The sequence below is a fragment of the Ahaetulla prasina genome, chromosome 14 (genome assembly GCF_028640845.1).
Source record: "Ahaetulla prasina isolate Xishuangbanna chromosome 14, ASM2864084v1, whole genome shotgun sequence".
Classification (NCBI taxonomy): Eukaryota; Metazoa; Chordata; class Lepidosauria; order Squamata; family Colubridae; genus Ahaetulla; species Ahaetulla prasina.
The window spans coordinates 480,287-495,499 of NC_080552.1; the positions used below are offsets into that span (position 1 = coordinate 480,287).

Below are 15,213 nucleotides of genomic sequence, written 5' to 3' on the forward strand. Positions count from 1 at the left end.
AGGCATCTTGGAAGACCAAGAGGAACAGGCAAGTTCCTTGGAAGGTCGGAGACAGCTCTTCAATCTGGCAGAGGGGGCGGCAGCCATTGCAAAATGACCACTCTGTAGCTGGGGCAACCAGACTAAGTTTTTTGTGCAGGAGCAGGTGCAGGTAAAAAAGAAAGTTTTTAACAACATCAAAGGGTGCCCCAGAGAGGAAATGAGCAGCTAATTGGTATTTGGGGAAGTTAATAAAGGGAGAAGTACCAAGAGGAGCTTAGGGTTCTAAATACTAAAGCCCAAGAAAGAAAATTTTATAACTGGACTTAAAATTGGATTTGGAGAAATCAAAAATAATATAAGGACAAGAAACCTGAGGGAAAATTCTTTTTATGTGGATTATAATATTTTTGACAGTTTTGACATCTGAAGGAAAAGAACCAAGAAGAAGTTAAAACACTAAAGCCCAAGAAAGAAAATTTTATAACTGGATTTAAAATTGAATTTGGAGGAATTAAAAACAATAAAAGAAAACGAAACCTGAGGAAAAGAACTCTATATGTGAATTTAAAATATTTTGGATAGCTCTGATTCAGTTCTACAGAGGAATTATTGAGTCTGTCATTTGCACCTCTATAACTGTCTGGTTCGGTTCTGCAACCCAACAAGAAAGACACAGACTTCAGAGGATAATTAGAACTGCAGAAAAAATAATTGCTACCAGTCTGCCTTCCATTGAGGACCTGTATACTGCACGAATCAAGAAGAGGGCCGTGAAAATATTTACAGATCCCTCACATCCAGGACATAAACTGTTTCAACTCCTACCCTCAAAACGACGCTATAGAGCACTGCACACCAGAACAACCAGACAAAAGAACAGTTTTTTCCCGAAGGCCATCACTCTGCTAAACAAATAATTCCCTCAACACAGCCAAACTATTTACTAAATCTGCACTACTATTAATCTTCTCATCGTTCCCATCACCGATCTCTTTCCACTTATGACTGTATGACTGTAACTTTGTTGCTGGCAATCCTTATGATTTATTTTGATATATAGACCATCATTTGTGTTGTAAATGTTGTACCTTGATGAACGTATCTTTTCTTTTATGTACATTGAGAGCATATGCACCAAAACAAATTCCTTGTGTGTCCAATCACACTTGGCCAATAAAAAATTCTATTCTATTCTACTCAGTTGCTTTGAGAATATTGTGGATTTGAGACAGACATCTGCTGGGGGAAAGTGAGTATGGATGGAAACAACAGCTGTGACCATGATTTAATCTGGAAGCTGTGAGAATTTTTAAGGAGTACTTGTTTTTCTAAACTGCTTGGTTTCGACTGTCAACAATTTCGGAAAACAACAAAGCTTTAACTTGGAGTGGATTGGACAAATATTTGAATTTGGATACTATTGGGAATTAAAAATATGGACCTTAGAATCTTAACTAAATATAAAGTGTTAACAATTTCAACAATTTAACAATTTCAATAAAGTTGAAAGTATGGTGTATTGCTGAAAGTGAGCCAACAGTGCCACCTTGTGGCTGAAGAAAAAGTATTTCTAAGACTGAAAAGACTAATTCGACCTTGACATTTGGTTAAAAAGATAAAGACAACAGAGATGCAAAGAGAAGATTGAGCTTTGTTTTTGGTTTATAATTTTCTACTGTTTTGTTTTTTGAAACTGGCCTTTTTATTTACTCAGTTGTGAATACTTTGAAGAATTTGGCTTTGATTTTGTTGTTGTTGCTAGAAGATAACTGGAGGACAAGCAAAATAGCTGAGCTCACATTTAGTATTCCTATTCTCTTCTCTTTCTTAAGAGCTGTTTGATATTCTCTTTTTTCTTCCTTTGCTATTTGGAACTTTCCTTTTTTTCCTTTCTTTTGATTACAGTTTAACGCCAGAACTAAATTAACAAAACAGTGGATTAAGACCAGAAGAGTCTGAAGATTTGTAGGGACAACGTAATATTTGGTTTTTGTTTTGTATATCTTTTTTTTTTTAATTCTTTTTCTTTTGGATTTTTTCCCCAACACTATATTTTTAATCTGGATTATATGGATATTTGATTTGTGAGGGTGGTGGTTGATTTGGTTTTTCTGCATTTTTGCCTTTTAACTAATCCAACCTTCAGGGAGGATTAGATACTTGGATTACAAATTTATTATACTTGGAATATAAATTTACAAGAATGAGTGCAAAGAAAAATCTTACAACACTTGTACCTCCAACAGGCAGTCCTGTTTCAACAGAAAAGACCCTGGAGATGGAGCTAAAAAATTTCATGCAAACACTTCATGATGATTTCATGATGATGACACCCAGCTGTACTTTTCCACACCGGGCCACCCCAACGAAGCTATCGAAGTGCTGTCCCGGTGTTTGGAAGCCGTACGGGTCTGGATGGGGAGAAACAGGCTCAAGCTCAATCCCTCCAAGACAGAGTGGCTGTGGATGCCGGCATCCCAGTACAGTCAGCTGAGTCCACGGCTGACTGTTGGGGGCGAGTCATTGGCCCCGATGGAGAGGGTGCGCAACTTGGGCGTCCTCCTGGATGAACGGCTGTCTTTTGAAGATCATTTGACGGCCGTCTCCAGGAGAGCTTTTTACCAGGTTCGCCTGGTGCGCCAGTTGCGCCCCTTTCTAGACCGGGATGCCCTATGCACGGTCACTCACGCCCTCGTGACGTCTCGTCTGGATTACTGCAATGCTCTCTACATGGGGCTCCCCTTGAAGGGCATCCGGAGGCTGCAGTTAGTCCAGAATGCGGCTGCGCGGGTGATAGAGGGAGCCCCTCGGGGCTCGCGTGTGACACCTATCCTGCGCAGACTGCACTGGCTACCTGTGGCCTTCCGGGTGCGCTTCAAGGTTTTGGTAACCACCTTTAAAGCGCTCCATGGCATAGGGCCGGGTTACTTACGGGACCGCCTACTGCTACCGAATACCTCTCACCGACCCGTGCGCTCTCACAGAGAGGGACTCCTCAGGGTGCCGTCAGCTAGGCAGTGTCGTCTGGCGACACCCAGGGGAAGGGCCTTCTCTGTGGGGGCTCCCACCCTCTGGAACGAACTCCCCCCAGGACTTCGTCAACTTCCGGACCTCCGAACCTTCCGTCGCGAGCTTAAAACACATTTATTCATCTGCGCAGGACTGGATTAGATTTTAAATTTATATTGGTTTTAAATGGGTTTTATTATTTATATTGCTTTTTAATAATTCGGCCTTGTAGAATAAGTTTTTTAATTGTTATTTTAATTTGTATTTATATGTTTTTACTTGCCTGTGAACCGCCCTGAGTCCCTCAGGAGATAGGGCGGTATATAAATGTGATTAATAAATAAATAAATAAATAAATAAATGATTTGAAACAAGATATAAAAGAAATGAAAGACATGATGGAGAAACACGAAGGAAGGATTCAAAAAGTAGAAGAAAAGACGGAAGAGACAGAGAAAAAAGTTGAGGAACTAGGAGGAAAATCAACTTCCGGACCTCCGAACCTTCCGTCGCGAGCTCAAGACACATTTATTCATCTGTGCAGGACTGGCCTAGATTTTAAATTTATAGGGGTTTTAAATTGGTTTTAATATTTATATTTATATTTTAAAATTTGGCATTAGAATAAGTTTTTTAATGGTTATTTTAATGTGTATATAAATGTTTTATTTGCCTGTGAACCGCCCTGAGTCCTTCGGGAGATAGGGTGGTATACAAATATGAATAATAAATAAATAAATAAATAAAAATTTATGTTAATGATAAAATTCAAGATTTACAGCAACAAACAATAATGCAGCTGGAAATGGACAAGGCTGATTTTTCAAAATATTGAGGAGGAGAAAGGAGAAAATCTGCCTGAGGTGATAGCTGAGATTTTGATGGACGCTCTGGATCAACCCAAGGAGAAGATTTTAAATGAAATTGATGAAGCTTTTAGAATACGTACAAGATATGAAATGAGAAACAAATTGCCAGGAGAAGTACATGCAAGATTCACAAAGAAAGCATTGAAAATGGAGATATTGCAAGCAGCAAGAAATACAGCACTAAGACACAAAGATAAAGAAATTGTGGTATTGAGGCAAATGCTCAAAAGAGTTAAAGATGTAAGGAGAGAATACCAATACCAATAAGATAACGATAAATGGAGAAATGACAGGAAATGTTAAAATCAGGAAAGGTACAAGGCAAGGTTGCCCGCTATCCCCATTGCTATTTATTTTGACATTAGAAGTTTTGATCAGGAATATCAGGTGAAATGATAACATAAAAGGAATGATTTTTTTTAAAAAAGAAGAAAATAATACCGAAAGAAAAGGAATTGAAAGCAAAAAGCAATTAAATGATTTCACTGGGATTAACAGTGGTAAAAAAAGAGTGGATATAGGGGAGTATTCCCCCAAAAAGAATCAAACAAAGTGAAAAGAAGAAAATAGTAGAAAGAGATTAGGAGAAAACTTGGGGGGAACAATTCGAGTAATATATTTAAAAGTGAAAAGGAGTGAGGAGAAAAGATACAAAGAAGCTAAAAGAATGGGATAAAAGGAGGAAATTACTAAGGAGTGGAATTTTTGAGAGACCAAGAGAAAATGGCTAAAGGATAGTGGAAAGTGGAATAGTGGAAAGGACGAAGGGAAATAAGGTATATATTAGTCGATTTAAGGGAATTGTATTAATATTATTAATTGTAGAAGCTCAATTAAGTTTAAAGGACTTTAATGTAAGAAGTGAATATGAGGATGTAAAATGCTTTTAATAAAACAGAATAGCAGATGAAATATGAAATGGTAATTGGGTGTAAGTATGAAGACATGTTAAATTAAGAGATAAATTGAAATGTGGGATAAATATGGAAAAAACAATGTATAAGATGTGAACACTCTGTCAACACTCTGATCATAAAATATGCATAATGAAAGAAAAATTTTAACAAAATTTGTTTGCAAAAAAATTACTACCTAATTACCATTAATAATAGCATTCCCGTGTGGTTGGTTGCAAGTTGTTAGAGGTTATTATAACAGAATAAAAGAGTTGGAAGGGAGTTTGGAGGCCCTAGTCCGGGTGTTGGTAACCTGCGGCTCTGGAGCCACATGCAGCTCTTTCACCCCTCTGCTGCGGCTCCCTGGTGCCCTGTCGTGGCAGAGGGATGAAAGAGCTGCTGCCCTATTGTGTTGGTGGCAGTGGGCGGAGCCAGTGGGCAGACCCTTAGTGTGGGAGTGAAGAGCCCCTGTACTTGCCTTTGTGTGGCAACAGGATTTCACCTTCATTGTGGAAATTTGCTGCTGCCACCAGCAAAAAGGGCTGAAAGAGAACGGCGCGGGCAGATCTTGCAGGGTGAGGGCCATCCCCCAAGCCTGGCCTTCCTCCTCCCTCATCGGCAGGGCCAAGAGAAAGAAGCATGGGGAAGCGCTCCCCTCCCCCAGTCTAGCGCTGAGTACAAAAGCCCAGAGGGAGGGTGTGGCTTGCCTGTTGGAAGTGCCCCCATTGGTGAGTTGGACAGTGGAGAGGCCTGGCCAAGGTCTCACAGCGGGATACAGAGGAGGCATCAGGGCTGCTCCCATCCTCCTCAGCAAGCTGCTGTCTGGAGAAGCATGGTGAATTGTGGACCGAACATCAGAGGGTTAGAAGGCGCATTCCGACAACGCCCCAACACGCATTTCAGCGCTTGCTCCACTGTTCCAAAGTGGGATTGAGTGGGAGATAGGTGGAACAGAGCAGGGAGCAGGGGGAAGGGTAGGGGGGGCTTCTAGGAGGAGAAGCCTGGTTGGCTTTCTTTTTGGCACTTGGGGGGGGGAACACCCAATGCCCCTCCATGGCCTGCCTGCTGCTCTCATGCCTTGTGCAGCACAGTGAAAATGTGCTTCACAATGAGGGTGACCCCTCCTCCTCCTGGTGCCCATTCCCTGCCCCACTCGCCCCTGGCAACTTTCTCTCTCAGGGGGAGAGCAGGTCTCATGTCCAACACTAACCAAGGCCAGAAGTAGCTGCCTGCCATTTCCTGCTCCAGTTGGGCCGAGAGAGAGGGGGGGGGGAGAGAGAAAGAGATTCGGCTCAATTTGGCTTTGTCTGCTCCCCTCTCTTTGCCTTTGCCCAGTTTTTCAAAGATTCAGCGGACACTGCCTTGGTGGTGGGGGCAGGTTGTCCCATACTTTGCCTGCCAAGCATCTTTGGGGGCACTAGGGACTATATTTTCCGGCCATTTGGACCAAGTTGCAGGATGTGTATGTGTGCCTGTGTCAGTGTGTTGCTGCTTGGGATGATGCTTCTCTGAAGTGTGTGTGGCGATCTAAGGCGGCAACCTCAAGGTGCTGTAACGTAACAGTCTGACAGTCACTCCTTTTGCAACACAAGGTTTATTTTTATATCTTTCCAGAGACAGAGAGAACGTGGCCAAATTTCCTTATAGTTATTCCCTGTGCGTGTGGGTTGGGAAGTGGGGGTGGGGAGTGGGGGAGAGGGAGGGAGGGAGAGAAAGAGAGAGAGGGGGGGGATGAGAGAGATGGGGAAGGGAGGGAGATAGAGAGGGAGGGAGGGAGGAAGAGAGAGGGAGGAAGAGAGAGATGGGAAAGAGGGGGAGAGAGATATATATACCTGTTTCCCATAGAAAACACGAGGAGCCACAAAACCCGAGCAGGCATGGTTGGGGGGAGGTCATGTGACTGGATGGGAGTGAGTGACATCGAGTTGGCCATGCCCACCCAGGTTATGTGGCTCCTGGTGTTTTGTTTTCTGTGGGAAACTAGTCCAAATGGCTCTGAGTGTTTAAGGTTGCAGATCCCTGCCCTAGTCCAATCCCTGCTCAAGCAGGAGACCATATGCTATTCCACACAAGTGGCTGTCCAGTCTCAAAAGCCTCCAGTGATGGAGCTTCCACAACTTCTTGAGGCAAGCTGTTCCACTGGTTAATTGTTCTTATTGTTAGGGAATTTCTCCTTAGTTCTAGGTTGCTTCTCTCCTTGATTAATTTCCAACCATTGTTTCTTGTCTTTGTGGCTTTCTGGTGCTTTGGAAAATAATTTGACCACCTTGTCTTTGTAAGAGCCTCTCAAATATTGGAACAGTATTATTTGAGGAAATATACATTGGATGAAAGGAACAGAATTGTACGTACATGGCTGCAAGGGAATCACAGCTCAGGTCACTAGGTAGGAAACCAAGATTCTGGGCATTCAAGCTACTCAGGAAAAAGTGGAGCCGTTGTCCAAACCATGTGTTATAGTCTGCTGGGGTGAAGAGGTGGATGAGGCCACTCAAGTGACAGAAAATTTCACCCAGGATGAACCGCCTTATCTCCAAACGGGGCAGTAGAGACAGATGATGCTTGGAGAATAAAGAAGAAAACACAATCTTAGGATGTTTCTTCCCAGCCAACAATTGTTGAGCAGAATTCCGTGAAATGGAAGGATATTACTTTGAGAAGACACTGAGCATCCACAGAGGGTTAGAAAACTCATCGTGAACATGAGAGAGGACTGAAACCCTGCCTTTCATGTGCCACTTAAAAGGGGTGAGGCACCAATCATCCAGATGTGGCTGCCATCTTAACTTTTGCAACACCCTCTCCTAACCCATGGCCGTCCTACACAGGCAGCAACTGAGTGAAGGTGGCCCTTGTTATTAGCAGCCTTGTTCTAGACCTCTCTCCATGAAGGAGTCATACCCATGTATGGGATGCATTGCCTCTTCTCCAAGATGGTATCCAGGCCAAAATTTAGATCAAATGGAAATATTCAAGACTCATAGGATTCTGCTCTTTGTTCCCCAGAATCACATTAAATTATAACATTTGATTTTCCCAGTAGATTTGAAAAATCAGCTTTTAGGCATAAAGCCCTCTAAATAGCTAAAAGCATCCAATTCAATTGAACCTGATTCAGAGAGTTAACTCAATTTAAAGCGTAAATTGGCATGCCTCCAGATTGAATAGCCAAAGTAAGAATTATGGACTTCAATAAGACATTTTAACGCAAGAATTAAGCTATAAAGTACACAACCTCGGAGACTGTGATAGGAATTTCCAGCCCTCTTGTGCAAGTGGATTTGTTAAAAAAGAATCTGTGAACAACTTGAATCTTTTTTACAGCAGGGGCTGTGCTGCCATTTATGAAATAAGTGAACTACAAATATATAAGGCTTTTCCAGATTATTCTGGAGGATTGGTGACTCTCATCCAGACTAAATCGGAGGATTAAGTACATGCCATTGTAGTTTATCCCTTCCTCCCTACCAACATGATACAGGTGCCAATGAAATTCAGTTCTTTCCCTGTCCCCTTATCACCACGTTACTGAGGTACTGTGAAAAGAAGGAAGCTCTGTGTGAGTATGTGTGTATGTGTAAGTGTGTATATGTCTGACCTGCTTGGCAGCAACATTGAAAGCATCCATAAACTCTGCAATATCCTGTGAATCAAGAGCCCCAAAGACCTTCCGGGCTTTGTCTGTGTCACGCAGAACCCCACCTCCTAAGGTGTAGTCAGCCAGTTGCCACGGCGAGAGACCTGTGACTGCATCCAGCTGTGGAAACAAATGAAGGTAATTCTAAATCAAAGGAAATCCTTTCCAGCCTCCCTCCTTTTTCTCCTCCTCCTCTAGGCCAGTGCTTTATTTACTGCATTAAAATCTGGATTCAGGCCAGCCAGGTCTTGATAAGTGGCTAATTTGCTGAAGCGTTTAAAATTGGCATTTAACCAGTCCAAGCTGCCTCGGGTATTTTCAATGCAAGGATCACCTGCAAAGACAAAAGATAGTATCAGAAAAATGGTGCAATGCTTCTGTGGGCCTGTGAATTAAAGGACTAAAAGCAGGGGTGGGGGAGGCAGATGTGGGATTACTGCCCACAGAGCACACAATTAAGAACCACACATATTACTTTGGAACGAGCTTCCCCCTGGACTTCAACAATTACCTGACCTTAGGACCTTTCGCCGCGAATTTAAAACCTATTTATTTTGTATGGCTGGACTGGCTTGATTTTTAAAATTTTAATTTAATTTAATGGGTTTTAAATTTTTGTAATTTTATGGGTATAATTTGTATTTTAAATTTTTTGACAAATTGAATAAGTTTTTTAAGGGTTGTTTTTTAATATTGTATGTGTCTGTGTTTGTATTTTATTTGGTTGTTCACCACCCTGAGTCCTTCGGGAGAAGGGCGGTATACAAATTAAAATATTATTATTATTATTATTCAACATTTAAAACTTAAAATCATTTTTCTAAATTTCTCACAGTTTCTTCTCTTCTTTTCCCCCCTTCTGTTTTCCATAGGGGATCTTTATAGAAATTAAAATGGTAGACATAAGATAGGTTTAGGTGAGAAATTTGTGCATAGCTAAATGTCTGGAGATTCTCAATCATCCCATGTCATGGTTGTCCCAAAGGTGGTTTTTCAATAGTCAGAGCTAAAGAAGCTACTTGGATGAGAAGCGAAACATCTTCAAAGAAAAACAAGAAAGTCCAGTTGCCTTTTGAAAGAACACCTTTGGGATTATTTAAGAATACATCTTTGAAGTGGTGCAGTCCAAGCGTGTTCTCTCTGCCATCCTGAGTTCTATCTGATTTGCTTTTTATTATAGTAGCTCTCAATCAAAAAAAGAAAATAGTAGTTCTAACCTCCTTGAGAAATCTTGGAAGTCAAGTAGTCTATGGCAAACTTGTAAACATCTTGACAATTTTCTGATGACATCTGTGGGAAACTCCCATCCAAGCCAGCCATTCTGAGCAGGGAGAAAAAGAGGAAATAGAGCAAATCTTTAGAGTAGTATATTTGGGTCTGGGGTCAAATTTACAGCGATAGGGAGAGTTTTGACTCTTAAATTTGGATATAGAATTCAGAAAAAAGAGACTTTATTAATAATTAAAAATAATAATTAATAATAATTAAAATAATATTACCACCAATGGGATATTAACCTGATATGATTGTGGGGCTTGTGTTCTCTGAGGTAGATGAGAGCTAGGCCAGAGTTTCAACCATATTGGACAGGTCTCATCAGAGTTCTGTTCTGTTCTGTTCTGTTCTGTTCTACTCCACTCCATTCTATTTTCTATTCTATTTTCTATTCTATTCTCATTTCTTATTGTTCGGGGAGTGAGCTCTCGCTGTTTGGAAGTGATTCCGCACTCCGGGCCCCTGGACTTCTCTCGTGTCCCGAGTGGCTCTATCCCTCGGAACCTGGACCTTAGGTTGATGTTATGCAATGCCAGGTCCGTTATGAATAAGGCCCCCCTCATATAGAATAGAATAGAATAGAATAGAATAGAATTTTATTGGCCAAGTGTGATTGGACACACAAGGAATTTGTCTTGATGCATATGCTCTCAGTGTACATAAAAGAAAAGATACGTTCATCAAGGTACAACATTTACAACACAATTGATGATCAATATATCAATATAAATCATAAGGATTGCCAGCAACAAGTTATAGTCATACAGTCATAAGTGGAAAGAGATTGGTGATGGGAACTATGAAACAATTAATAGTAGTGCAGATTCAGTAAATAGTCTGACAGTGTTGAGGGAATTATTTGTTTAGCAGAGTGATGGCCTTTGGGAAAAAACTGTTCTTGTGTCTAGTTGTTCTGGTGTTCTCATTCAGAGATCACATATGAATGAGATCATATGTGATCTCATTCAGGAGGGGGGTGCGGACCTAGTTGGCATTACGGAGACCTGGTTGGGCACAGAAGGGGGGGTGCCCCTTACTGAGATGTGCCCACCAGGCTTCCGTGCATTCCATCAGCCGAGGGCCCAGAGTAGGGGCAGGGGGGGTAGCGGTTGTTATCAACGAGAGTCTGAAACCGAGGGAGGTCATTGTCCCGCAGATAGCTGGCTGCGAAACCCTCCTAGTGAGGTGGGGCCGTGGGGTGCAGGTGGGCTTGCTGATTACGTACCTGGCTCCTTGCTACGTAATGGCAGCCCTGCCCGAACTGCTGGAGATGATAGCCAGGACGGCGGTTGAGACCCCCAGACTTATGGTCATGGGGGATTTCAACTTGCTGTCAGCGGGCGACTTGTCGACGGAGGCTCGGGAGTTCATGGCTTCCATGACGGCCTTGGACCTGACCCAGGTAGTGAACGGTCCCACCCACACCGGGGGTAACACACTGGACTTGATTTTTGTCTCAGGACAGTGGCTAAATGATCTGGAATTAGGGGAGTTAATATCTAAACCCCTGTCATGGTCAGATCATTTACTCCTTCAGCTAGACTTTCGAACCGCTGCACCATGCAGCAGGGAGACGGAACCGGTTCGATGGTTCCGTCCCAAGCACCTGATGGACCCGGAGAGGTTTCTGACGGGGCTTGGGCCGTTTCCGAGGGATTTAGCCCATGGCTCGGCCGAGGAACTGGTCACCACCTGGGAGGAGGCGGCAGCTGGGGCCTTAGACCGCGTCGTGCCTTTGTGGCCTCTGATCCGGCGACGAACTCGACCAGCTCCCTGGTATAACGAGGAGCTGAGAGAGATGAAGCGTCGGAAAAGATGCCTAGAGAGCGCTTGGAGGTCCAGCCGCTCCGAACCCAACCGAACCCTAGCGCGGTCGCATATTCAGACCTACCTAGTGGCGATCAGAGCAGCGAAGCATAATTACTTCTCCTCTCTCATCGCATCGGCAGATAATCACACAGCCACCCTGTTTAGGGTTACCCGCTCCTTGCTTAGGCAGGAGGCCCGGGAGGACCCTCTACAGGGGCGTGCTGAGGATTTTGTACAGTATCTATCTGATAAAATCGCTCGGATTCGGGACGGATTGGACACTGATTGGATAGATCCGGGTGGGATGGCGGGGACGAGTCTTGAGAGTATTATCTGGGCTGAGTTCGATCCTGTAACTCCCGATGACATGGACAGGTTGTTGGGCAGGTTGAACCCCACCACATGTTTATTGGACTCGTGTCCCTCCTGGATGGTACTGGCCACACGGGAGGTTACACGAGGCTGGCTCCTGGGAGTTACTAACGCTTCTTTGTTGAGGGGCATTTTCCCCGCCGCCTTGAAAGAGGCGGTGGTGCGGCCCCTCCTCAAGAAGCCCTCCCTGGACCCAGCTGTATTAACGAACTATCATCCAGTCTCCAACCTTCGCTTTCTGGCGAAGGTTGTTGGTGGCGTTTCAGCTTCCTCAACACCTGGAGGAAACTGTCTATCTGGACCCATTCCAGTCCGGTTTCAGACCCGGATACAGCACCGAGACGGCTTTGGTTGCGTTGGTGGATGACCTCTGGAGGGCTCGGGACAGGGGATGTTCCTCTGTCCTGGTCCTGTTAGATCTCTTGGCAGCTTTTGATACCATCGACCATGGTATCCTGCTGCGGCGGTTGGAGGGATTGGGGGTGGGAGGCACCGTTCATCAGTGGTTCTCCTCCTATCTCTCTGACCGTTCGCAGACGGTGTTGGCAGGAGGGCAGAGATCGGCCCCAAGGCGCCTCACTTGTGGGGTGCCTCAGGGGTCTGTTCTTTGGGGGGGAAGTACTGACCCCCAAGGAAGGAGTGCGCAACTTAGGCATTCTCCTGGACGATCGGCTGTCCTTCGAGGAACATCTGACGGCCGTCGCCAGGGGAGCATTCTATCAGGTTCGCCTGATTCGCCAGTTGCGCCCCTTCCTTGACCAGGACTCCCTACGCACGGTCACTCATGCCCTCGTCACTTCCCGCCTGGACTATTGCAATGCTCTCTACATGGGGCTCCCCTTGAAGAGCACCAGGAGGCTCCAGCTAGTCCAGAATGCGGCCGCGCGGGTGATAGAGGGAGCACCGCGTTGCTCCCATATAACACCTATCCTGCGCAGCCTGCACTGGCTGCTGGTGGCCTTCCCAGTGCACTTCAAGGTGTTGGTTACCACCTTTAAAGCGCTCCATGGCTTAGGACCAGGATATTTACGAGACCGCCTTCTGCCACCGTTTGCCTCCCAACGACCTGTGTGCTCCCACAGAGCAGGCCTCCTCAGGGTGCCGTCAACCAAACAATGTAGGTTGGCGGCCCCCAGGGGGAGGGCCTTCTCTGTGGCAGCACCAGCTTTATGGAACGAGCTACCTCCGGGGTTACAACAATTTCCCGACCTCCGGGCCTTCAAGCGTGAACTGAAGACCTTACTATTTCATCGAGCAGGACTAGCCTAAAACATATTTTAAACAAAATTTTAAATAGTTTTAAATTGGTCTTTGACCGTTTTTAGTGATTGGGCCATTAACTATTTGGTTTTAATTGTTTTTAATATTGTTATTTATTACTTTGTATTTATCATGTATTTTAATATGGCTGTAAACCGCCCTGAGTCCTTCGGGAGATGGTGCGGTATAGAAATTTAATAAATAATAAATAAATAAATAAAACAGACAACAAGTGGTCAAAATTGGCAATACTCTATCAAATCCTGTTCCTATCAAGAGTGGCGTTCCTCAAGGCAGCGTTCTTGGACCAACACTCTTCATACTATACATTAATGATCTTTGTGACCATATTGCAAGTAATTGTGTTCTCTTTGCTGACGATGTCAAACTATTTAACACCACAGACAATACATCTATCATTCAAAAGGACCTTGATCATCTAACCGCTTGGTCCAAAACTTGGCAACTCCAAATCTCAACCAGCAAATGCTCAGTCTTACATATAGGAAAAAAGAACCCAAGCACTAAGTACATATTTGATGGACATTACCTTACAGTTGACCCCCACCCTGTTAAAGACCTTGGAGTTTTCATATCAAATGATTTAAGTGCCAAAGCCCACTGCAACTACATAGCAAAAAAGGCTCTAAGAGTTGTAAACCTAATCCTGCATAGCTTCTTTTCCAAAAACACTACACTACTAACCAGAGCATATAAAACATTTGCTAGACCAATTCTAGAATACAGCTCGCCTGTCTGGAACCCTCACCACATTTCTGACATCAATACAATTGAACGTGTCCAGAAATATTTTACAAGAAGAGTTCTCCATTCCTCTGAAAACAACAAAATACCTTATCCCACCAGACTTGAAATCCTAGGCTTAGAAAACTTGGAACTCCGTTGCCTTCGACAAGACCTAAGTTTAACTCATAGAATCATCTATTGTAATGTCCTTCCTGTTAAAGACTACTTCAGCTTTAATTGCAATAATACAAGAGCAACCAATAGATTTAAACTTAATATTAATCTAGATTGCAGAAAATATGACTTCTGTAGCAGAATCGTCAGTGCTTGGAATACTTTACCTGACTCTGTGGTCTCTTCCCATAATCCCAAAAGCTTTAACCAAAAACTTTCTAATATTGACCTCACCCCATTCCTAAGAGGACCATAAGGGGCGTGCATAAGAGCACAAACGTGCCTACCGTTCCTGGCCTATTGTTTTTCTTTTTCTTCTTCCTATATATATATATATATGCTTATTCCTCCTAATATTTACTCATATATATGTTTATATACTATATAATCTTTTTATATGATACTTATATATATTGTTGTGACAAAATAAATAAATAAATAATAAATTCTCCCCATAAAGAAGTACAACATGTTTCTGGATGGTGAAGTGCTGTCATTTGATTTACATTAATATTGGACTCTGACAGCAGGATTTTATACTTTTTGAATTTGCAAAGTATTCAGAATTTATCTCTCTTGAAATTTTCTTTTAACTTTGGATTTCAATATTGTTATGTATTTGAACTTTAAGAGGGAAGTTTGGGCGGGAACAAGCACGTTGCTGATTGGCTGATGCCTCAGCCAAAATAGTATTTAAAGAGGGGTTTTGCCTGTTGGTCTTTTGCTGGGTCACAATAAACTAAAGAGCTGTTGTCACTTGTATGGTCTCCTGCCTCGTCATTGCCCAAACTTAACATTGGCGACGAAGGTGGGTGTTGTGACCCAGGTTTCTGGACCTGAACTCCTGGACCTGGATGATTCAAAAAGTGAGGGAGAAGACCTGGCAAGCTCTGCTTCTCTTAGGCCCTCTCCCTCCCTGGCACCCACTCAAAGGGAGGAGGAGGGGCCGGCAAGGCCTGATTTTCTGGAGCCTTCTTCTGATTTGGCAACGCCCCAAGAACAGTTTTGGAGTGATGCAAGTCTGCACAGACGTGACCGGCGCGCGCAGCAGAAGCAGCGTTGGGATAAAGCCAAGTAATGATTGTCATGCAGTGACATCTGCAGAGACTATAAATAGGAGGCGGGACTTCCTGGTTTTTTGTCTTGGACAAAGCAATGAATTTGCGCGGGCAAACTGTATCAA

The 15,213-nt window shown here is 43.5% G+C and overlaps 1 protein-coding gene across 1 annotated transcript in view; it reads right to left on the reverse strand.

Moving 5' to 3' along the window:
- LOC131185294 (uncharacterized) overlaps nucleotides 1-15,213 on the reverse strand; it is a 210,222-nt gene that overhangs the window by 29,434 nt on the left and 165,575 nt on the right. Inside the window, exons 44-47 of the mRNA XM_058157710.1 lie at nucleotides 9,611-9,714; nucleotides 8,609-8,727; nucleotides 8,355-8,513; nucleotides 7,109-7,317 (exon numbers count right to left, since the gene is read on the reverse strand). Of these exons, the coding sequence (XP_058013693.1) occupies nucleotides 7,109-7,317; nucleotides 8,355-8,513; nucleotides 8,609-8,727; nucleotides 9,611-9,714 (591 nt within the window). The remainder of the gene's footprint in view (nucleotides 1-7,108; nucleotides 7,318-8,354; nucleotides 8,514-8,608; nucleotides 8,728-9,610; nucleotides 9,715-15,213) is intronic.